The sequence below is a fragment of the Ctenocephalides felis genome, unplaced genomic scaffold (genome assembly GCF_003426905.1).
Source record: "Ctenocephalides felis isolate EL2017-DRISC unplaced genomic scaffold, ASM342690v1 CF-g0.4_SCAFFOLD_01604, whole genome shotgun sequence".
Taxonomy (NCBI): domain Eukaryota; kingdom Metazoa; phylum Arthropoda; class Insecta; order Siphonaptera; family Pulicidae; genus Ctenocephalides; species Ctenocephalides felis.
Genome location: NW_020537758.1, coordinates 51,675,664 through 51,701,264, shown reverse-complemented (window position 1 = coordinate 51,701,264; position 25,601 = coordinate 51,675,664). Strand labels below are relative to the sequence as shown.

The 25,601-nt window shown below is 27.9% G+C and overlaps 1 protein-coding gene across 1 annotated transcript in view; it reads left to right on the top strand.

Annotated features, from left to right (window-relative positions):
• LOC113373934 (angiotensin-converting enzyme-like) overlaps positions 1 to 25,601 on the top strand; it is a 157,772-nt gene that overhangs the window by 30,196 nt on the left and 101,975 nt on the right. The window contains exons 14-20 of the mRNA XM_026614200.1: positions 1,935 to 2,107; positions 4,559 to 4,683; positions 6,524 to 6,663; positions 6,868 to 7,082; positions 8,935 to 9,075; positions 10,267 to 10,442; positions 18,743 to 19,527. Of these exons, the coding sequence (XP_026469985.1) occupies positions 1,935 to 2,107; positions 4,559 to 4,683; positions 6,524 to 6,663; positions 6,868 to 7,082; positions 8,935 to 9,075; positions 10,267 to 10,442; positions 18,743 to 19,527 (1,755 nt within the window). The remainder of the gene's footprint in view (positions 1 to 1,934; positions 2,108 to 4,558; positions 4,684 to 6,523; positions 6,664 to 6,867; positions 7,083 to 8,934; positions 9,076 to 10,266; positions 10,443 to 18,742; positions 19,528 to 25,601) is intronic.

Here is a 25,601-nt window from a genome sequence, read left to right as displayed (position 1 = left end):
AAATCGGTTCAGGCGTTTAAGCAAACGTCGTCGAAAGGTCTAACTTTGACAAACGCCGAAAAACGATACTACTTTTTGCTAACTTTGACGAATTTTTAAAATTAAACGACTTGTCGTAGGGCCTTAATATTTTAATATGATCTATAAGACTATCGTATCTACCGTCAAAAAAAGTTCATGAAAATCGTCGAAAAAAAAATTTAACACTTTATTACAAGAAACGGCCCGGTCGATCTTTACCAAAAATTAATCAGGTCGATTTCCAACCAATGTACTTCGAACGGTTTTCGAATTTTTAAAATCGATTCAGAATTGCAGGCTAAAACGTGGACAAAAACTTTTTCACTTTTTTGCTATTTACGAAAGCTGATCGTCGCGCAAAATTGATAAACACTAGTCTTCATCGAGATACATCTAATGACTTTTAAATTTTTGAAATCGATCCAGCCGTTTTTGAGAAAACGTCGATTTACGGCAATAAAGCTATTCTCATACACACACACATACATACTTTTTTCAAATTTGGTCTCATTCGATTCAGAATGACTTGAAACGACGAGAAAACATGAAATTAGTGAATCGGATTTTTTATGAAAACATAAACTTCTCCTTCGGGATGTTAAAAAGTAGTGCCTTGCGAATGTGTATAATTCATAAAATATAGTAGATATTAAACAGAGGAAATTTTATGAAAAAGATGTAATATATCATATATAGATGCATAGTACAAGTGCACATCCATTTACCTAGGGACGTCCATTAATCACGTGATCGATTTTTTAAGGATTTTTGGACCCCGCCTCCCCCTTGATGATTCGTGGTGATATTCAAAATTATTCCCCCACCCCTACAAAACATCACGTGTATTTTTAGTTTCAAGATAATATCATTTTCAAAAAAAATATTTGGATTTTTTTTAAAAAAATCAAGTAAAAAATGAATACACGTGATATTTTACTATGCCCCACGTGATATTTCGTGATTTTTTGTCACACCCCCTCCCCAAAAAAACCTCACGTGATTAATGGACGCCTCCTAATGTGATATTAAATGTAATGAAATTACATTAGGATTTTTTAAATCCTTAAACATAAAAGATGTTCTATTTTCAATTGCAATAACTTATTATGCATCTATGTTCGACATCTATTCTCCATGGTACGTAACAAATGAAACCATTCACAGCGACCTCAAGATGAAAACGGTACATTTAACTTTCCAAGAATTCAAGGAAAAATACAAACGCAAACTGGACTCACATTCGAACCCATCTATAGTTGAAATTACTAAACCTTATGGTACAAGGAGATTGAAACGACAATGGCCTTTAGACTTATGGACCGATTCTGCGCATAACAGAGAAATGTTACGGCATAGCTATGTTACGCTCCGACTCCCATACATTATGCGAATGAATCATACTGAATGCTGTCAAAATATCATGTATTTGCTGTTCATTCCGGCGTTTTAAGCATAAACTGCAACGTCACTCGTATGTTATCTAAGAGGAATCAGATACACACACTTATCTAACATAGTTTTTTTGACATTTGTGCGGCTTTTAGGTTATGTTTTGCATCAAAAAACCTGAGAAATTCGCCTGACTGAACACCAACCGCATAACTTTTGTCTATATTACTATGGAAAATTCTTCATAACATGACCTTATCATAACATTGCGGCAGAATCGGTCCCTTAGTCTCAGATTAGGTCTAATATAATATTATTATAGTAATTGTTAAACTGAGAAGATCTCATTGGAGCTCTTCTTAGGCATCGCTCTTACATTGTCATTTTAGCTCATAGGAATCTTTATGTATTTCTGATTGCTAAATAAAACGAGTTAAAAAAAATGTTTGACAGCAAGTTAATAAACTTGCTCGTGGACATAATTGTATTTGCATCTAATAATTTGCCTCAATATCAAATTGCAGAACTACACCGCAAAGAAATTATTCGAACTGGCCGACGACTTCTTCAAGTCGATCAATCTGACCGGCGTGCCCCCGTCTTTCTGGGAGCGGTCGATGCTCGAGAAGCCCACGGACGGGCGCGAGGTCGTGTGTCACGCGAGCGCCTGGGATTTCTCCAAAGACTCCGATGTCAGGTGAAACACTAGAAGGCGAATTGCCAAAGCGAAAACATCTGACATTTATTATTACTGTTTGCTCTGACGTAATTGAAATGTCATGAATTTACGGTTCTCTTACGTTTAATGGACGATCCTTCGAAATTAAATGTCAACAAATATCGAAAAAGTACACAAAATTCAAATAAAATAAAGAGACGCGATAGATGTGTGCTTTTGATAAACAAAGAGATAACATAATATTTGTTGAACCGCTTTGCAATCATTTTTGCGCGTAAAATATTATTTTTTCTAGAATTTGAAATAGCATTGAGCAAAAAATTTTTTTCGCGTATTAATAAGAATCTTATTAGATATAGTCATATGAAGGGTTCGCCATCTAGGCGCTTTTTTTCAACTAGTTTCAGTAGTTTTTACTGCATGGCCAGCTGAGACAGCCATTTGAATAAAATTATATTCCATAAAAATATAGTATCATTTATATGCATATGGAAGGATTGTACTTTCTAATAAAAAAGCATTTGAGAAAAAAATATAATGTTATTTGGCGGACCCTGTATGTATATTCCCTAGTTAACAATGGGATGCCATTTTTTAAACCGTTTTGTAAACATTTTTTGTATCATTATTTTTAACTAGTATACGTTAGCAATCTTTATATTTATCAGTATTTGTTAAGTGAACCCAAGTTTTAAAATAAATTTATGAAACTTTCCATGTATAAACTAAAATTATACAATATTAATTATATATAATTAATAAGCAAATTATATAAAATTAATAAGCAAATTTAAATTTGAAAATAGTAAATTTCAAACGATTTTTGATTAAATTCTGCTTTTAGCATTTTTTTTCAAATTTCAGATTATGATAAAACTTATTATACTGCTTTATAAAAAAAACTTAAAGCTTTAATGCTAAAAGTAGAATATAATAAATACATATAAATATATGTATATATTTAAGAATATTTATATATATATATATATATATATATATATATATATATATATATATATTGTATGATTCTGAAATTGATGTTGACATATGTATTAACAAAGTCTAGTAATCGGGTATAACATCAATAAAAAACATGAATTTCTTTCAAAAATTTATTTTAAATCCATACGTTTCAGCTCTAATCCTAGCCTTCATTCAATGAAAAATTAGTTAATCTTAGTGTTAAATTGAACACTGTTGTTGATGTTATGCCCGATTACTAAACTTTTTTATATATATATATATATATATATATATATATGTGTGTGTGTGTGCGTGTGTGTGTTTGTGTGTGTGTGATAGATTTTACATATCTATATAAATTTATATATGCATAAATTTACATATATGCTAATCAACACAATTATCAAACAAATATGTTTCTTCGGAATTCACAAAAAAATATGTACGTTATTAACATTCAATTTAAATAATTTGACACCTTGCAATTTGTTGCAGCATATAATCTTAAAACATTGCTAAACATTTCAAAAAAGATAATCTCTCTTCAAAATTATATTTAATACGTAAGAGAGCTAGGGGCTCGTTGCAATAGATTTTTAAAATTAATATCTCTTGAGATTCACTAATTATATTTCTACAAAATAAAAATGGATAGTTGCTGTAACCCTACTCGTCTACCGATTTTTTTCATAGTTTTATTGTCAATCAAAATAATATACATTTTTAAAGACAATATGCTGTTGGTGTTAATGCATTTAAGAGATTATCTTAAATGCATCTCTCTTATTTTTATTTTTGACATTTTATTTAAGATCATATGGCCATTTTTTTTCAATCTTCGTGTGGGATATTCCTCGCTTAACTGTTTTAAATATATGTTTGGGTGACTTGGTAGTTTTTCGTGGTATTTTTTGCTCCTTTCTTTTATCATGTCTACCGAATTAAGTAAACATAATTCCATAACTATAGTTCATTATTTTACAATTATTCATTTTTTTGAGAATTTGTCTTTGAGGCAAGTTGTAATGTCTTTTCAACTGCTCCCGGGTGTTTTTTATATTAAAAATATTTTAAAAAAATTGCAACCACAAAAATCGTTACACCTTATCAAAGATCGATAAATTTGAAACAAAACATGATATATACAATTTAAAATAAGTCTACAATAATAACGCAAACCGAAATTTAATATTACCTGTCGAAAATGATGGACCTGCACAGTCCTGTTTATTGCGTCGGCCTGCAGGACATTAGCTATGACAATATACGCAAGACGGATTTCATGTCCAATTGAGACAATTTTTTTTTTTTAATTCTTAATTAAATCATTCAATATCTTATTGAAAAACGCCTGTTACTAGTTACCACTCTTACATGTAGCCCTTAGCTCCTTTATAGAATAATGTAAAAGATAAATATCTTTATGAATTTCAAAATTTTTATTAATATTTCTAATAATATTGTTTGAAATATGTGTCTAGTATTATGTAATATGATTTTTTGTAGAATTAAACAGTGCACAATAGTGGAAACCAGCGATTACCAAACAGTACATCATGAAATGGGTCATATTCAGTATTTCCTCCAATATGAACATTTGCCGCTGATATACAGAGAAGGAGCTAATCCAGGTTTAAACTATTGAAAGACTTAAGAAGTTTGCAAACCATTACTGTAAACTATAAATGCACAAAAATAACAAAAATTTCGTACATATCAAAAAAAAAAAACAAAAACTCTTTTTTATTGCTTCTTTTTGGAAATTTTATAATATTGATTGCATTATATTATGAATTTTTTTTTTACAAATTAATTTAAAAAACTTAATAGAAACTTTATTTTAACATAAAATTTCCAATCCGAACATTTTATAATTTTCTGTATGTATTTATTCTTATATATACTATTACCCTTTACTAGTTATAGTACAACACCTTCATTCAATTCTCTCAATACATATATGCATTTTCATCTTTATTTATTAGAAAAACAAATTAGTATTTGTGCATTTATAGAATTTTGTTTTGCATATTTCATTTATCATTATCTGTAGCTATTGTAAATCGTACAGGCGATATCTGGTGTAAGTGCTGAATATGACATCAACCGTTTACAAAGATTGAACACTAAATTTAGATAAACGGTATTTCGGTATTAAACCTATTAACTTATACTAATTTTAGTAATAAAAATTTAACTTAACAAAGGTGTTGGCATCTGTCTAGTATTGTAGAATTAAAATCGATCGATATTTATAGAATCAAACAGTGTACACAAGTCGATACTAGAAGCTATCGGGTTGTGCATCACGAGATGGGTCATATTCAGTACTATCTTCAGTACGAGCATTTGCCAGTTATCTACAGAACAGGGGCTAATCCAGGTTCAATTATAAAAATAATATAATAACTGAATTAACATGATTTATTAACCATCTGGTCATCCTTAGTCCACTCGGCAGTCGTAGTAATTAATCGAATTATTACATCCAACCGGTCTTCCAAAACGCGATGCATTTTTGCATACATTGCCAGATTCTAATTTTTATAACTGGTTCTGGCGTTGTCTTCTTATGGACGTCAACAGCTTTAATATCTATTCAACAATCTTTATCGAATTTTTATGAACGTCAAATGCTCTTCTATAATGTGTTTCAGCAAAAATGGTCTTATTCAAATTCTACAAATTAGTTCTGGTCTTCCAGTGCTATCAATATCCTCCATACTTTCTGACAAAAAATATAATTTTTCTGCCTTCTTACTTAAATGGACACGAACCAATAAGCCAATTGGTGGTTTTTCTTCTCATAATTATAACCAATTTTCAGTCCTGTTTTCATTATTTTATATTTCAAGATTTATTCATCCTAGCAACAAACTACTCACATTTCTTATAATAATAAATGTATTATCAAGAGTTTCCATAAAAAAGCAAAATATACATAAAGATTTCACTTAAGCTTCTTCAAAACTTTACATACTTATTGTATTCACCGTATTCTACATAAATAACTTTTTAATTAAAAAAAAACAACTAACTGATATCTCCATTAATTAACGTATTGATGTATTTTTAAGCATGCAATTTATTTAAATAAATTCCTTACTTAAACAAGATAATTTGTATCCAAAATGTTTTTAGTATCAATTTTAGTAGTTTTTAGAAAAGTAAAGTTTTGTAAAAAAAATATTGGTTTTCTAGAATTTGTTTAATTTTTCTGGAATATGGATTAAAAAAAATGGTAATTTTTCTACTTTCAATTATCTATCTGTAACATAAGTATGCAGAATATTAATGTAATATTCTATTATAAACCTAATAACATCTTAATATAATATGTATATTTCAAAAGTATATATTTTTCAAAAATAACCAGTATAATAAATTATAAAATCACTTGACATTCATCTCTTAAGTCATCAAGTATATATTTGATTTTATAATAGAGAAATAAAAATGACTATTTTTTAGGATTCCATGAGGCAATTGGGGATACTATTGCCATGTCTGCAATGACTGCCAAACATTTACGAAAACTTGGACTTATCAAAGATGATGAAAACAAACCAAAAGACGAAACTAAAGACAGAATTAATCTGTTGATGGCTACTGTAAGTAGAAACCAATAATAATAACATAGAGTTATTTGGTTTACAAATTAGAAAAGTAAATTAGTTAGAAAGTAGTGATGCTTAACATTGTGCCTTAAGACAAATTGCCTTAACTTGGCGTACCATAATTAATACGAGGAATAAAAATAATTAACAACCAATAAAATATTATCAATAATATATAATTATTATTTCATTTTTCAGGCTTTAGATAAAATACCAATTTTGTATTACTCTTTCTTGTTGGACAAATTCCGTTTGAGCACATTCCGTGGAAATACCAAACCAGAAAACTACAACTGTTACTACTGGAAACTCAGGGAAGATTTACAAGGATTGGAACCACCAGTAGACAGATCAGAAAAAGACTTTGATATTGCTGCCAAATATCACATATCTGCCGATGTTGAATATAACAGGTAAGACTAAATTGAACTATTGTTTTTTTAATTTTTTTTACCACAAATCTGATCAGCTGAAGATGAGCATGCTAAAAAAATATACTAACTCTGATGACATAATTATAGAAGTGTCAAATGCATATTCTTGTAAAAATGTGCCAGTCGTACTCGATTAATTAGCTTTGCCCGCCGATCAGTCGATCCGTTTCTTTATAAATGCAAAATTTATTGCATAACTTTAGAAGTTGCTAAATATTATTAATTATTTGCACACATAGAGATCTTTTCCAAGTTCTCTTAAAGCAAAGAGGCCATGAGTTTTTGATAAAACAATATTTCATGTCATGACATTTTTTATAGTTTTGAAATCTTAATTTTTAATACATTTTTTATAAAACAGAAATATTTTTTTATAAATTTACATATTTCTATAATAGAATTTATTAATCAGCAATTACTTCATTTCTCTAATGAAGCTTTATTTTTAAATGCTAATTACAATGACAAACCGATCATGCCATATTTGAAGTATGATTTTTGGATATACAATGCAATAAAATTTTCAGACATGGGTTTTTCTAAACTAATTAACAAAATTAAAATATATCAGGAACCCTTTCGTGTATCATAAAATAAAGCATATAAGTTTCTTAAGGGGTCGAAAGCAACAATTTATTAATTTGTACAAATTATTTGATGATAGAAAATTAGAGACCTTTTCCAACTTCTCTCTTAAAACAAGGTGTGGCTTACACCTAGTTTCTCAAAAGGTTTCATAATTTCTGGATATACTAAAAAAATCTCCAGAAATGTTTTTTTTTAAGTTGATTAATGAAACTGAAATATATCAAGAACCTTTTAGTGTCCCATAAGTAAAATATATTAGTTTCTTAAAAAGTCGAAAGCAACAATTTATTAATTTATACAAATTATTTGATGATAGAGAACTAGAGATCCTTTCCAACTTCTCTTAATTTTTGAATGTTTCGTAATTTTTGAATATGCAATACTGAACAAAATCTCCAGACATTTTTTTTAAGTTAATTAAGTTTAATTACCTAATTGTGTATTCATCAATTGCTTATTGAATCAATATTACCGTTTACTATTTTAGAAAATAAGCTATATTTAAAACATATTTTCTTCTATAAATTGAATAAATTAATATAAACATTTTCGAAAATATTCATTCTTACTTGGCATTATTTATTACGCCTAACGTTTATGTATGAATTGATTTATACATATATGAATAGAAATTCTTTAAGTAATTAAGGTGTGGTATTTAATATGCAAGAGATTATTATGCCATTCAGAAATAAATTATATAATTCATAACACGTTTATTGAAGCAAGAATGTATTTAGAGTTTACATTCGTGAATATAATGAAAACTATAATTCGGTTCTGGTTCTGGATCAACCAAAATAATTTATAAATTTCATTTAAACCCGCAAGTGTATACAAGATAATTTGTATAAAATGTGAATTCGATAATCGCCTTTTTATAATATAAGTATATATACATCTATTAGTTTTGGCATTAGTATAGATTATCAAATTCTTTACCAAATTAATAACCTTGAATTTAATGCCGCGTTTATATGGAAAAAAATATTAGAAATAATCTTAGAGAACGTAATTGTCTTACAATTGTTAGTTGAAATTAATAACATAATCATATTACACAATTTGGTCTTTTGTTGCATTTTATAAATATAAAAAAATCCAATGGTCGTTCGAATTAATAATAGAAAAAAATCAGCACACATTTTACATTTATGCATTATTTATAGATTTCACATTCACTCTTCTTTAGTTTTTGTGTTTTTTATGATTGTGAATATAATTTTTTTATATTTTATTTCAGATATTGCGTTGCCCATATCATTCAATTCCAGTTCCAAAGATCATTATGTGAGTTGGCTGGAGAATATGCCCCGAACGACGAAAATAAAAGGCTTATGGACTGTGACATTTACCAGAGTACAAATGCAGGAAACGCTTTGGGGTAAGAATAATGAATAATTATTTTTATTTATAAGTTCAATGTAAAAGATGACTCCATCATGGCATATACAATTTAGGACGTGGGCGAGTCCCAATTTCTCTCAAGCTCAATATCGGGCAGCATGTTCTCAAATTTGCATTTGAGGTTATATAACAATCATGATCGATATCGGGCAGCTTGATATCAATTTGCACTTGAGGTTATAGAATATGTCAAATAAAATTTGAATTGGAAATCGCTTTTCATAGACACAGCAACATTTTTCACAATTAATTTGGCAAACTAAAAAAACAACAATTTAAGATAGGTTGTACAATTTCTGAATATTTCTTGTGATACTAGTGATTTGATAGAGCACGGTAGTGCATTCATGAAAGTGCATCTATATATTTAATTACACTATTTGTCATTACTAAATCAACAATATATCATGTTGATTTCGAGCAATATATTAAACATCTGCTAAAAGGTGCCGCCAAAAAAACAGAGAATTTGAAGAGACAACAAAGCAATCAAAATTGAGGAAATCTCATCAAACCTTTGTGCTAAAAATAACTCAATTTAAAATTTAGCACATTGTTTTAATAGATTTCTATACATTCTTAGAATTTTATTTTTATACGATTTCTGTCTCAATATTATTAGTGGTGTTTGGGGTTAGACAGCTTCTTAGCAAGTCTACGACATGAGAGCACCACCCTGTTCTAATTCTTTTCCTTGATTGCGTATTGCAGAATTGCAATTGAATTTTTTACAGTCTAGGTACAAAAATATCTGCTTTAATGCTTTCAAGTATAACCAAAAATGTTCTTATTCAGATTTCGAGGGATATGAATGCTTTGGCATTTCCCTGTGTTATCTCTTCCAGCCAAGGTCGTTGAACATTTAAATTCTTTTCAACATTGACCATCCAGCCACTCTACTTTTCTTTCAATGTCACATGTAAAAGACAATCATTTTGTAATATATATTCAAACCAGTTTTTAATTCATTTCAAAATTGTACATCTAAGTGTAGTTCTCGTTTTATCTCCATTGCACTTACTTTAAGTTGTTTAATGATGTCCTACCAAAAATTGACGATACCACTCTTCTTTGTTCAAATGATACAATAAACATCTTATATAATGTGAAGATTTAATTAAAGTGATTTGTAAAATATGATTCTTAACATTCTTATTAATATTTTCAGAGATATGTTGAAACTCGGTAGATCAAAAACTTGGCCCGAGGCAATGACAGCTCTTACAGGACAACCCAAAATGCAAGCAAGTGGAATAATCGAATACTTCAAACCTTTGCACGATTGGCTTGTTACAGAAAATCAGAAAAATGGTGAATTTATTGGATGGGAACCAACTAAGAGAAGTATGTTGAAGAAAGTAGTAATTTATATGTAAACATTAGATATATAACATAAAAACTTTATATTATGATAATCTTTATATTTTATAATTTTTTCTCATCACCATTTGTTGGGCATAAATAAATTTGAGAAAAAATAATAATATATTTCTAATAATCGAATTTTTTTTCAGACTAATACGAAAATTAATTCATCTATTCATTTCCTTTGTCAAGAATTTATAATGATTCACAAAAATATATGGTCAAAGTACATGCTTAGCACATCAAAATCATAATTTATTTTATGACATTGTTTTAGATAAAGTTGTATTTATATTTCTTTTGCTTTTAAAAAATAAAATCTCATAATAATATTATTTTCTTTTATTTCAGAGTGCACAAGCAGCAAGGAACGCAAGTCCTCCGAAGAATAGTAAAACCACCTTGAAGAGCAAAACAATGACATCTAAAACACGTTGTTTATCTGTGTCAAATAATCTAATAAATGTTTTTTCTGTGTGACACAATTTTAAACTTACAGGTTTTAGTATGATAAAACCGTAAATCACTGTTTTAATTAGCAAATCATATTTTTTATTGCTAAAATGAATGTCCTTGGCATGTACCTTAATATTCCACCGCATATTTTGCTTGATGAATGTTTAGCATCATAGCATAAATATATGTTTTAATGAAGGTATGTGTAAAATAGTTCTGAATAAAAAGTTGAACTATTCATATGAATTTTTATTTACGTACTTCTTAGCATTTGATATACTTAATTGCACCTTATCATAGATGACAAAAATTAAACAAAGTTTCAATGTAAAGCTAAAGTTATTGATCAACCATTAATTAAAATTGTTTTAAATATTTTAATACGAAAAATTCTTCATTTTTAAATCATTCTATTGATTCTTCGTCTTTTCAAAAACTGTTTTTTTGCACTTTTTGCTCTGTATCTCTGAAACTACTGCACTAAACTTTGCCAAAAACTAATCAGCCCTTCATTACGAATCGAATGTTTTCTTAATTATTTTCATCAGATTCTCTCAAAAACTGCTGCAAATCATTCAAATCGGTTGATTCGTGCTCTCGAAATCGTGGATGAAAAATTGAAGTCGTACATACATACACACACACCTCCACATATACATTATTTTTTTATGATATGCCAAAATGTTTAATTTTTGAATTTTTTGTGTATATAATATAAATAAAATTCACTTTACAGCTCTAATTAAAATATAAATTCCCTTATTAATTATGAATATTAAATATTATGCATCACATTCAGTTTCTTCTTGCATTTCTCGACTGTATTATTAATTATTACAAAACAAAGCGGTTCGTCTAATCAGAACTATATAATTTTGTTATATAAATATAAAGTATAAATTATTTTCAATTAATGAATCAGTTCATTTAAATAATAATCAACATTTATATTGAATCCTTGAGAATGTTGCATGCATTCACACATTGATAGATGCCTTGAATTTTGAGCTACAATAGATCTGTGTAATGCACGACATTGTACGAGTACGTAAGACTTATTATAAATAAAGGTAATTAGTTTAATTACTTGGTAGAAAATGTATATTTTACTTGAGAAAACAGGATACTAACTCTTAATTATCAGATTTTCTTACCATAACAAATATATTATTGGATAATTGAGTAATCACGTGGGAGAAATCTTTCCCGGCAAAAATTGTAGCATAAATATTACATTATTTAAAAAATTATTATATTCTGCTGTATATGTAAGATTACTACTTTTTAAAATATAAGTACTAACTTTATACATCTACAAGGAGACTAAAGTTAAAAAGAGGAATTAGAGTAACATGCCATCAAATCTCATAAAATAACTTTTTGAGATACAAGAAAAATTGGATAATTTGGATATGTGACAAAAATATATAATAAAATTGTACTTATGAAAAGTACAATTACTTTTAGTAATGTATTTTTTACTTGAGAAATATTTGATTTTTTATTATAACAAATATTTTCACATGATGGTATTTTTAAGTCCTTCAGAAGTTATATAATAAAACTAAATAACGATTAATCTAAAATTAATTTATAATTTGAAAAAAATCTTGAGTAACAACAATTTAGAATAATTGTTTCTATCATCAAGAATATATATGAAATGTCATATACATGAAAGACTAAAAGAACAATAGAATATTAGAATAACTTATTGTAAGAAATGTTCATAGCAATCTTTAATTAGAGTGGGGTGGGACACAAAGGTCCAATTTGATTTTGAGCAAGTATATTGTGAAAATCAAGCCATTTATATCACAACAAATAACACATATCAAACAAACTATCTGACTATAAGTAGTGAAGCTCCCAGGTAATTCATCATTGTAGAAATCTGTTTTATTTTTTGTTTTTCAAAAATTTGTTACCTGGTTCATTTAATTTTGAACGAATTCAAAACAAATTTCAAAAAAGAAAACAATGTTGCTTCGAAAAGCAACGTTGTTCCACCAATGCAAAGTAAAAATTATATTGGTACAATTTTCACTGAGATAATACTGTATATAACCTTGATCTGATATTTCGTCAAAAATATTCGTCACTGATGAGTCATCAGCTAAGTTGGAATAAATATTTATTTAATATATCTCTCGTATAATAGCTTTTTTTTAAATTAATTTACTTTTTACGTCTTTGCCTGGTTGAAAGTTCAGTTGGTCTTTTCTACCCCACTCATGTGTGAGCTTTTATAGAGATTATATAAAAAAAACTTTTGAATCTAACTTAAAACTAACAAAACATCATATAAAACTATTAAATAATGTATAATTAAAATTTTTATTAAGGTCTCGAAAACTAAACGCCAGTGTTCAAAACCAAAAAAACTAACAACGAAAGAAAATACTTTTATTATGGATTTTCAAACATTGCCGTTTATTTTGTACTGGTATCAAATATCATTGTTGAAAAATTTTTAACTTTTCTTGTTTTTGAGATATCGGTGATGAACCTTTTTATCCGAGGACTTTCAAGCCCCACTCTACCCTATGTTGGATATTTCTGAAACTAAACTAATTATATTGATGAAAGTTGTAATTTATATTGCATATGTTCAAGGTCAAGTTCGAAATAAATTATTTCTTAAAAAGAAAATTTTGTGCAATATTGCTAGCATACGAGTATACTACCTTGTGGTATTTCACTCTAATAAATGGTTTATAACATGGTCTTGTTGAAAAAAGAAGATGGTTTCAATTGTTTTCAACAAAAATCACAAAAACATAATTTTCACTGAAAAGTGTGACTTTTTGGCAGTATGGAAAATTGCATATGAAAAAGTTATGTAATAGGTATATATTTTTAAATGATAGTACCATTATGGAAAAAGCTAACAATGCTATTGCGGTCAGAGTGATAAACTGTAACAGTAGGTGAAGTGCAATCAAATTATCGTACTTTAACGGGAAAAGCGAATGTTACTGATAATAATTTACGCAAACCGCAAAACTTAACAAAAACATAAATTCAGAGACTGAATAAAGAACTCATCGAACTTTGTGTACGATATTTTATAATTATCAACAATAGTAAAGATCCAAAAGCTTAATATGACGTCAAAAATAGTTGATGAAATAATCTTTTTTGTCACACAATTGTATCACACCTTTTATACTTAAAATAATTATTATTGTATTGATAGAACAAACTCAGGGATGATATACCTGCATGTAGAAATCCGAACAAAATCGGAAGTGTTATGTACACATTCATAATTATTGAAATATATGTCTTTATCTGTCTATCTATCTGATGAAATAATTTAGTACCTTTTTAGATTTTAATTTTAAATTTATAATAAATTTTAAGCTGTTATTAAGAAAATAATAGCTCTAAACTGGCTAGAGTTTGCCGTGGTGGCAAAAATTCGTGGCCAGCTAGAAGACCCATTGCTAGCAAAATACACTAATTATTTTATATAGAAATGGCGGTTAATTTTGTATAATACTATTCATACAATTCTTAAAATGTAATTTCCTATTATCAACTATTTGTTGAATAAATTATTATTTTTTTTTGTAAATGTTTTAAAATAGATATAACTATTTACAGAACTACATGTAATACATTTGTTTTTTGTGTTTACCACTTGCGTTATCCAACAAAGGATTAATACTGTATTTAATAAGAATTTATTTCTTATAACTGAAAAATAAGACTAATGAAAAATATGAGAAATCAAAATAAATTGTACAACAATCATAAATCATGACGTTGAAAAGATTTTGGACCCGCTGCATCTAATTTATTGTTGATTGAAAGCTTTATTACAACAGTTAATAGACAAATAACATCTTGAATGGAATAATATTTAATTTATAATAAAATCCTATGCATTTTCAGATGAATTCTACAAGAATATCTATATGACTTGAAATATAGAGATGTGTTAATACTAATAATATCAGAAAAGTAATAAAATTCAGAGAAATATATTTAGAAAGTGTTTGTTATTAACCACAATCTTGGAAAATAGTAGTATGATGATATTAATGATAGTAGTATAATATTATAAGTTACAATTAAATATTTAATAATAAAAGCAAATTGAAATATAACCTAGAAACTTTGACAAATAGAGAAATGTTTTCCGAATGCAGAAGAAAATGTGGAGAATTAAAGGTACGTTTGTAAATGAGGATGTGCAAACCAATTCTATTGGATATGTTGAAAAAAAATGTGGAAAAAAATGTGGAAAAAGAATATAAACTGGACAAGTAGGCAAGAGTACAATAATTGAAAGATGATTGCAAATTTTTGACAAAATAATTTGTGTGACGAGAAGAGACAAAGATTTATTTAAATTCAAAAGAAAAAATGACATAACATTAGATATATAAAAGATACAAAATAAGAAAAAAATAGATAAAATCAGCAATTGGGCAGGATACTTATAATTATTGAGGGTTTACAAAATTTACAATTACTATACGGTTTTCATGTACTAATCTATATAAATAGTTAATTATGATGACAAACCGAACCATAAATGCCACTTTTAAAATGCTTTACAATTTCCAATTTAGGAAGTTGACTACAAATTTTATTGTAATAGCATAATATCATATCGACACTTCATGATGGTTAAAGCAAAACTTCAGAAAGTTTAAATAAGCAGTGGCCATTATTTAATATTTAGTTACTGATTTCCATTCCATTTATATTTATACTGCTATTTCGCAATTTGAATGTAATTAATACTAATCAATATATAAAGCTTCTATTAATGTAAGTAAATATTATTACATGCAAAAATTAACAAGCATATTATGCTCATAAATATATTTATTGGCAGATTTTCCCACGGTGTCTACATATTCAAATTAACCATATGTAATGAAATCAAGAAATATCCATCGAATACCAATTATCTTATCTATTACGTCTCTACATATTATACAATCCATTGATCTGTTTTGCAAAATGATGAATTGCATATAAATAACATCTGTATTGGTGCATTTGATCTTGTCAAACGAATAAATCGTGTTATTAATCGACTTAACAAGAATTTTCAAGGATAATTATGGATCCCTGTTGTTGAGACGTCCAAGGTAATTTCGTTCGAGTACAATACCGAGTGTTGGCAGCATTTATCCCACGGCATAGGTGGGGCCGAGGGGTCGACTAGACAGATAATATGCCCATGTATATATTTAGCGAGATATCGTAGAACTAGTGATGGAAAATAATCGTAATATTTCGATGTCACTGCTAGCAACGGGATATCCCTGAATTTTTTTCTCAAACTATCTAACTATCACCTAGCATTATTTTTTTATAGATTTTTATATATTTCCGGAATACATAGCATCACTAACAAGGATATAATATAAAACTAGCAGTGTATGGCATTGTGCCTTAAGGCAAATTGCTGGAAATATTTGAGAAATATTAAATATTTTCAAAGAGATTATTATAAATACTTCAACTTATATATTTTTACAGAAAAGTAAACAAACAAAACAATCAATCAAATTTAAAATGAAGGGCATTGTCCAATATTTATAAGAATTATATAAACTGAATAGCAAAGTTAAAATTATTTAATTGAAGTATATAAGTAATCTTTAAAATTTTAGCTAGAATTAAAAAAAATGAAATTAAATCTTTTGGTCAATACAAGCTGAAACTTCTTTGAATTATTCAAATCGGCTGCTTAGTCCTCTCAAAAATTGCAATTTTTAAGGTATCTCGAAAACGGCTGAACCTGCCTTTGCAGAAACTAATCACCATTTTACCCCGTCATCATAAATTGAAGGCTTTTTAGATACCTCCAAAACGGCTGGACCAGCCTTTGCCAGAAACTAATCACCACATCTCACCATGACTACAAATTGAAGGTTTTTTAGATAATTCAAATCGGATGCTTCTATTTTGCTCCGTATCCCACAAACGAATGTTTGCCAAAAACTAACTTTCATAACATACCATAAAAAACTATGCAGCAGGCATTATTATTGGCAGTACATTTATTTATTTATTTTTAACTAGCTGTATCTGCTAAAGCTGCAGAGTTTTGCAGAACAAATTTGCTTTGTTCGCGTGGATTTCCATTTAAAATATAAGTTTTTCTCAACTTAAAGTTCAGTTTTTGTATTTATCTTAGACGCAAATTGTTTTCAGTTTTTAGTATTACACTACTGGCCTTTGTCATGTTTTTGGATAGCTTTGATTTTTTAAATTATAATTAATGGGCGTACCTAAAAAGAACGAAAAATCTAACTCATAGGTATTTATGTATATCAGATTTTTTTATGTGATTTTAAATATAAATCTAAATAATAAAGACCGATGTTCTAAACTTATTATGATATAATTTAAAAAAAACAGCTAAAATTCAACTATGTCTAAATGTAAATAATTAAAATTATTTAATATAAAATTTATAAGATTATTAAAATATTTTGAAATAATACAACATGAAATAAAATTCAAAAACCAAAAAAAAATCAGAAACCAAAAAGAAAACTAAATTATCTAATTATTTTTTGTGCCAAATCTCATGCAAATGAAGTATTGGGTACAGCCAGTTTCTGCAATATAAGATAAGAAAAGATTTTCTTTCTACAATAAAAGTAACTTAAGTTACGTGCAATTGTATCAGCTACCAGCCAATAAAATTCCGGCAAAATCGGTCCAGCCGTTACGAAGATTATCCCAAAAAATAGACAGACAATATTTAAGAAAAATGTTAATTTTGTATGTGCATTCATTTTATGTTTATATGCATTTATTAAAAAAAGGTATATTTGAATAGTACAAACAGATACTCCAATTTTATTTATCAAAAAGTTATTTTTAAAACTATTACATAATTTACTGGCCAATTCTGCCTTAATATAGACCAATGCTATGGCAAGGCAATGTTCTTATTCACAAAATCTAACTTCTTGCATGCATTATTATGACACATTAAGATGCACTTATGATAAGATTCATTTTTTCAAGTTTGTACGTTTTCTAGGCGCGTGACTGCATAGCAATTACATAGTATTTTTACAGTTTTTAGTACCATTTTATGTGAAAAATGTGGTGTAATTGGCTGGTTAGTCTTTCTTTCCAGATTGTTGAATTGTCTACAAAACTTCTACCACCAATATAAAAAACGCATAAAAATAGCTTCAGAAAGTTGCTAGTACTTATGATACAATCATACAGTGTCATTTTGTTAAATTGGATTTCAATAAAATATTGGAGTATGCTTCCCAAAATTCAATACATCTTGTCCTTGTTATACCTGCAATTATTTATCTTACATAAATATATCTTATCCTTGATATTCTGCATAGTAAAAATTCTATAAAGTTATAAAGAACAAAACGCATTTCTATTATTGATTAGTAAAACGCATAAAATTTGCTAAGATTATAGTTAATAATTTTAGATCGAAATATTATTCAGTTGGACAGCACTAGTGAGCGATTAACTACCTGTATTGTTGTCCACACACATGACATAAACAGCACCCGCATGCGTCTCTTAAGCTTTGACACGGCCGCAAATATTACAGTCAATAAGAGGACAGCGTTAAATTAAGTGACCACTCTAATTTAGCCGAAAAATTAAATTTTTGAATTTTTTTTTCTAATTATTTAGATCTTTTATAAACTATCGGATGAATTCATTGAATAAATTTATTGTAATTAATTAATTTAAAGTGATTAATTATAGTGTTTGATTATCCAAAAACTTTCAATGTGATCTTAGTTCCAAAATGCTTCGATACAGCACCACGTTAATTTTACTAACTAATATATATTTAGGATCATCTATACCTCAATTAGATCTACCTCCTTACAATAGAACTGCAATAAGACCAGATATTTACACCAATAGTTACACAGGAAATTTCGACAATTACCGAGAAGATGATAGAAATGCGAATCCTTTCAGGGATCTCGGAGTTGTCAAAATTGGCGACACTTCACAAAACAATTACGGAAACGATGATCGAAATTCTGATATAGACTACTCTGACCGCGATAGAAACATCGGTAATAGAAATCTAGATTATCCAAATGGCAACCTAGATCAGATGCATCCAAATCATAGATATCCTGCAGATAATAGGGATGCTTATAATAGACAAGATGAATATGCCAATAACGGCAGAAATTATGGATCTCGCGATAGAAACTTCAGACCAGCTGATAATGGTAATAATTATCCGGTGAATAATGGTAATAATTATCCGGTGAATAATGGCAATAACTATCCAGTGAATAATGGTAACAACTATCCAGTGAATAATGGTAATAATTATCCAGTCGATAATGGAAACTATCCTGGAAATGATCAGAATTACAGATACAATGGTCAAAGGAATAGATACAATAATTTTTCGAGTCGTTCAGGAGATGATTTTTACAGGGGTGTAGATAGAGATCGCGATTTTGATCGAAGAGATGAAGCTTATAATAGGAATTTACAGGCCGTGAAGAGGTATCTTCAACAAGTTGATTTGCAGTCGTCTCAGGAATGCACCATAAATGTTGCAGCGCAATGGGATTTTGAAACTAATGTTAATGAAGTTACACAATTGGCAGCGGTAAGTTTAATAAATGATAGTTTTATAGTAGTATAGTATTTACATGAATAATTCTCAAATTGACACTACTTTTAAGGGTCTGTATTACTTTCTCGTTTAATTGATATGATCAATTCAAAGAAAAATAGAAAATTTAATTAATAATAATCAGATAAAAATATGTTGACAATCTTTGCAATTGGAATTTAAATTAGGAAATGAAAAATTTATATAGCCTCTAAAACTTCTTTAATTAAAGAATTAACTTTTTTATTCAAAATAGGGATTCGTCAAGTCTTCTAGCAGTTTAGATTAGCTCTGAAATATTCAGCGGTTCATTGAATGTTGAATTGTTTCATTTTCATTAATGTTAAACAGGTCAATTCAAACAAATTTTTCAAAGAAAGCATTACTCTAAAATAAATTTTGAGCCAGCGAAATTTTCAATACAATTTTTCTCCATATATTCAAATATCAACTTACAAAAACCTTATGTTTACTTGCCTGGGAGTTTGATGAGATATTTCATAGACCTGTTATATTTTATGAGAAATGATTACTAACTATTCAAAGTTTCATTGAAAAACAATTTCGAGCTAAGGTTTCTTCGTCAAAGTATCTTGAAAAAACTTCGAGCTCAATGATTAAAAATGTTATCCTTACATCTAGTCACAAGTTTATTTGCACGTGCAAAATTTTAATTGTTGATAATAATTACAATTTATTAAATGCTTAACTAGTAATAAGCTTGTCATGTTTTTGTTTTAAATTTACTTACTTACTTACTTTACTTGTTTTTGTCTCAAATTTACTTACTTATTATTTATACAACAATCCTCAAAGAAAAATATTATATGTATATTTTCATTAACAAATTATCTTTCTCTCTATATAACTACTTGTTTGTCGTAATATAGGCTAATGTGCATTGATTTAATATTTATTCAATAATAGAAATAACGTAAAAATATTATTAAGATAGTACTAAAAATCTTGAGACAATATAACCTGTAATAAATGTTCATATTGTTCTTTTCGTAAATTCCTGTAAAGTTCTATAAAATTCAGTTAAAATCATATTTCGAGCTACACCAATTTGTCGATATCAAAGTGAAAGTAAAATGCCAAAACTAAACCAAATCATTTCTGTTCTCAACCTCAAAATAACGAAAATCAAATTTTCCTTCCGAAAGGTCAACAATTTCAGTAATCTGCGTGATTAAGCGAAAATTAAACAAGAGACCAGCCAATTCTTATTTTCAAAATATTCTCACATTCAATTCTCATAGTCAATTGTTCTACATGATACCTATATTGAATTTTCGACTGGATAATAATACATTTTGTTGTTTATAATTTGTTATATGAAGAGTTTTATGGTCGACGTTTGTGCAAACATTTATACTTATTTTGTTTCGGCTATTGTTTTACGAGAGATCATCGTACAAAGAACATTTGCAAATAATGGTTATTAACAATAATGAAACATAAATAAACTAATTGTCATCATCGTGATATGAAATGCATATTTGAATTGTATGTACTTTGATCAAAATCGAATAATAAATTATTTTGATGCATTCTTCCGATTGTCTGTAATTATAAAGGAGCTTGTCCTACTCTAATTGCTTCAAAAATTAATTTAATCATTTTAAAATCATAACAAGTCAGCACTATTAGAATAAAAGTCTGTTCTAAATTTTCCTTGATTATTATATAGGGGAGAAAAGGTGCTTGTTGTAACAGTTTTTCTTTTAAATTAATACTCCTTAAAATTTACTGCTTATTATTCAACGATATAAAAAAGAGATGCTATAACTATTCCTCTACCGTACCCAGAAAAAATAATTCTTTGTTTTACATCTTATCATTTTTTAGAAAAAGTGTTTGGGGTAAGTTGTAACATCTATCGGGAAAGTAGAAATGACAAAAATGTAATAATACTCTAATTTTTAATGTAAGTAAAATATATATGGCCTCCTGTAACACAATTTACTCATGTGCTCATGTCTCGCAAACTCTATAGTTAACTCAATGATCTTTACTTGAATTTGTATATAATTCTTGTAAACAACTAGCTCCAAGTGTTTATTTCAACTAACCCCATGCGTGATTTTTTTACATTAATCAAGATAACTATTTAAACGATTTAGAAAGCTCAAACATTATTACACAATATCAAAGATTGATAAATTTGAAACGCAGTAAGATATATAAAATTTAAAATTTGTTGATAATAATAAAGCAAATCAAAATTTTATGATAATACAATTTTATATTATATGTCAAAATTGACGGACCTGCACAGTTCTGTACATTGCGCCGAGACGTTAGATATTACAATATTATCCAGGACGATTTACCTGTTTAATCGAGTCAAAAAATTTTTTTAATATCGTTCAAGTTCTTATTGGAAAACGCCTGTTACTACTTACCCTTGTTACAATAAGTTCCTAGTTCCCCTTTTCGATCAAAACCTGATATTGGACAGCGTCACAAAAATTAGATAAATTTTTATTTGAATGTAATATGAAATTTCATGAATTACGTATGTAAACCTTTTTAATCCTTTGGACCAAAGGATTAAAAATGTTTACATACGTAATTCATGAAATTTCATATTGTACAATAAGGCTTTGGTACAATATAGCAGATTTCATTCAACCTTCAGTCATCGAACAAATCGCACATTTTTAGCAAAGGCATGAAATTCATAGAATGCAGAATCAATTAGTTAATGATAGTTATGCTTTCTTGATTATGTTAATAAAACAGTAGTAATAAAAATTCCAGCAACTATATTTCACGGTTATAGATTTTATTGTCTTTATATGATTTTATTTTAACAATGCATTAGTGTTTATTTATTTATTTAAAACTACAATTTGTTTTTTAAGATTACAATGTTGCAGAATAAATATGGTTCTATGACCTTATTGCGAACTATTAATGTTTAATGATAAAAGTATGAATATCTTTGATTTTATTTTTTCTATTCTATTATTATTTAATATTCATAAATATCAAATTTAATAAAAATGTAAATAAAATCAAATTCAAACTAATGGTGTATGGAATCGTGCCTTAACTCAAATTGCTAGAATCCGTACCATGATTATTTAAAAAATTTGAAATTTTTTTTTACAAAAGTAATCTTTTCGTCAATACAAGTGATTTGATGGAGAGGTATCTCCGGAATGACTAGACCTAAAATCTAATCCCCACTTTACCATAATTACGAATTGAATGTTTTTTGGATCATTCAAATCAAATGCTCTTTTTCTCCAGAAGCTCGTTTTCTATTACGATTTGCAAAAATTTTCAATTTCGATTTTTGGGCAATTACAATAACTTACCCTAAGGGATGCTAATAAAATTCTTTTTCTTATATTGACATGAGAGCCCATCTAATAACTAATTATACAAACTCTTTTACTATTATCTTTGACTAGGTTTCTAAAACCACGAGCCAATTATTCATTTTTTTTCCAAATTCGTTTAGTGTAATATATATTTCTAAAGCAAACTGCTTCAATACAATAGAAAATTGTTCCGAAATATGTATCCAAATCAGTATCCTTTTTATTCTAAGGAAATGTTTAATTACATTGATCTATTAATACACAAAAAATATATCCGATTTAATATAAGGATATATTTCCAACTTAGTCACTTGACATATACATTTTTTATAACACTGAACTTACATACTTTTTTTTACTTATGAAAACGTAATAATCTTGAACTTGAACTCTAAAAAATATGTTCATTATATTTAATTTGTTTATTTTTCGTAATCATTCATCTGAGTTCTGTTCATTAAACAGATATTTTTCAAAACAAAAATTTGATTTTGTTTGAGAAAAATAATTATTTTTGGTTGTTTATAAAGATCAATTTACTCTATAGTTTTAATGCCAATTATATCTGAATTAGTCTGCACGACCTGAAAGCTAGTTCAGTCTCTTGTTCATTATAAAAATGTCTATCAATACAAAAAATATTTTTTTAAGAAAAAGTTATAATCTTTTAAAAGTTATGAACTACGATTCGGGATGAAATTTCCATGTTTGCGCTAAAATTAAAAATGAATGATGAGGCCAATCTAAAATATAAAAATAAAAAGGCCAACCTAAAAACTAATCATTAAATAATAATATTTTTTCGGAAGCTGTTTTAAGAGACCATCGACGAATGGCCAAAAGTTGACTACTTGCACAAAGTTTACAATTTTGATCCCAAACGATTCAAAATGACCTGTAACCTCCTCCAGAGAATATAAAATTAGCAAATTGGATTTTCAGACGTGAACACGAACTCCTTCTTCAGGAAGTTAGAGAAAAAACTTCCTGTACATAACAAAAAATCTTGATCAGCCATATTTAGTCTCCCTTTCCTTATAAAAAGAACCTCTAGACTTAGTTTATAACCAAACGTTGGTCTAGTAAATAGAGATCTATTCTAAAGCTTTTTGTGTACAAACAACATTGAATTTCCATTAAATTCCTTCCGTCTGACCCATTTTTGGCAATTGCACTTAGGAAGTATGACATTGGCATGTTTCCATCGTTCTTCATGGCGTCTTAACGACGGATTCAATTTCATAGAATTGTATGAACTTATGGGAAAATCTTATGCAAGATATCGCCTCAATGGTTTCGGTGACCTATTCTTGTGATTAACAACGCTTTGTACTTGTTCCAGTTTTGTACTGACCCTGCACTGGATTAATGACTTATTGATATTTGCATTAAATATTTACATGACGTAGTAAGATGACGTAAAATAGATTTTCATTTTAAGACGATCTTAATCCGTTCTTAAATTAAAACATATTTTGGTAGTAATAGACATATATTGTAATGAATGAGTGTAGTTTTGTTTGTATAATTGTATGTGCACAATTGCTTTATAAAATTAATCTGCTTGATGCTAAACGCTTTGATGTCTAGAGACAAATTAATGAAACTTTATAACTTGTAAAGAAATTAAAAGATAAAAATCGGTCTCTACTTAAAATTTTGCGTATTATAAAAATATCTCATTACAATTTTAAAGATATATTTTTTTTTTTTTTTTTTAAAAGTAACTAGTTCATTTAAATAAATTAGAAAAAATTCACGTTAAGCTAATTTATTTATATACAACTCCTTTAATTATCGTAATTTAAAAATATAAACATTTGCTGAAAATTTAATAATTAAAAAATAATCTTGAAAGTTAGAAAGCTAAAAAATTTAAAAAAAATCTATATTTCAAAAAATTGTAAAATTCAGCACGTTTTCATAATTTAGAAAGCATGTGATGTTAGCATGTATTGAATAAACAATTAATATTAAAAAAAAATGAAATTCAGGGAATGTTTAATATTAAATATTTTAGAGAATATTATTATTAAAATTTAACATAGTATTTTAAATTGTATTAGTACTGATGAGGATCACTATGATTAATTAACTTCCCGTAGGGTAAGTTATTGTAATGGGCCGAAAATCGGAATTGAAAAATTTTACATTTCTCGACGTTTTGAAGGTTTCTGAACGTTTTGGCATACCTCAGAAAAAATGGATGTGTGTGTGTGTGTGTGTGTGTGTGTGTATGTATGTGTGGATACAATTTCCAGTCACGTTTTAGGGCGCACGGATCAACCGATTTGAATGGTTCAAAAAACATTCGATTCCTATTGATTGGGAAAAGAGCTGATTAGTTTTTGGCAAAGGCAGGTCCAGCCGTTTCGGAGATACGGAGCAAAAAGTGCAGAAAATAGAAATCGAATTTTTGAGCGAAACGGAGTATCCGATTTGAATGATCTAAAAAACATTCAATTAGTAATGATTGGGAGAAGTGTTTATTAGTTTTTGGCAAAGGCAGAGGCCCAGCCATTTCGAAGATACGGAGCTAAAATATGTAAAAAATGGCAGTTTTTGAGAGAACTAAGCGTCCGATTTAAGTGATTCAAGAACTTTCTGCTTGTCTTAACAAAATAATTGATTTTGGATTTCTTTTTTTTTTTTTTTTTTTTTTTTTTTTTTAGTATTTTGTACATCGAAAATATTTCAGATTTTATTTTTAATTATGACTATAGTTCTAATATA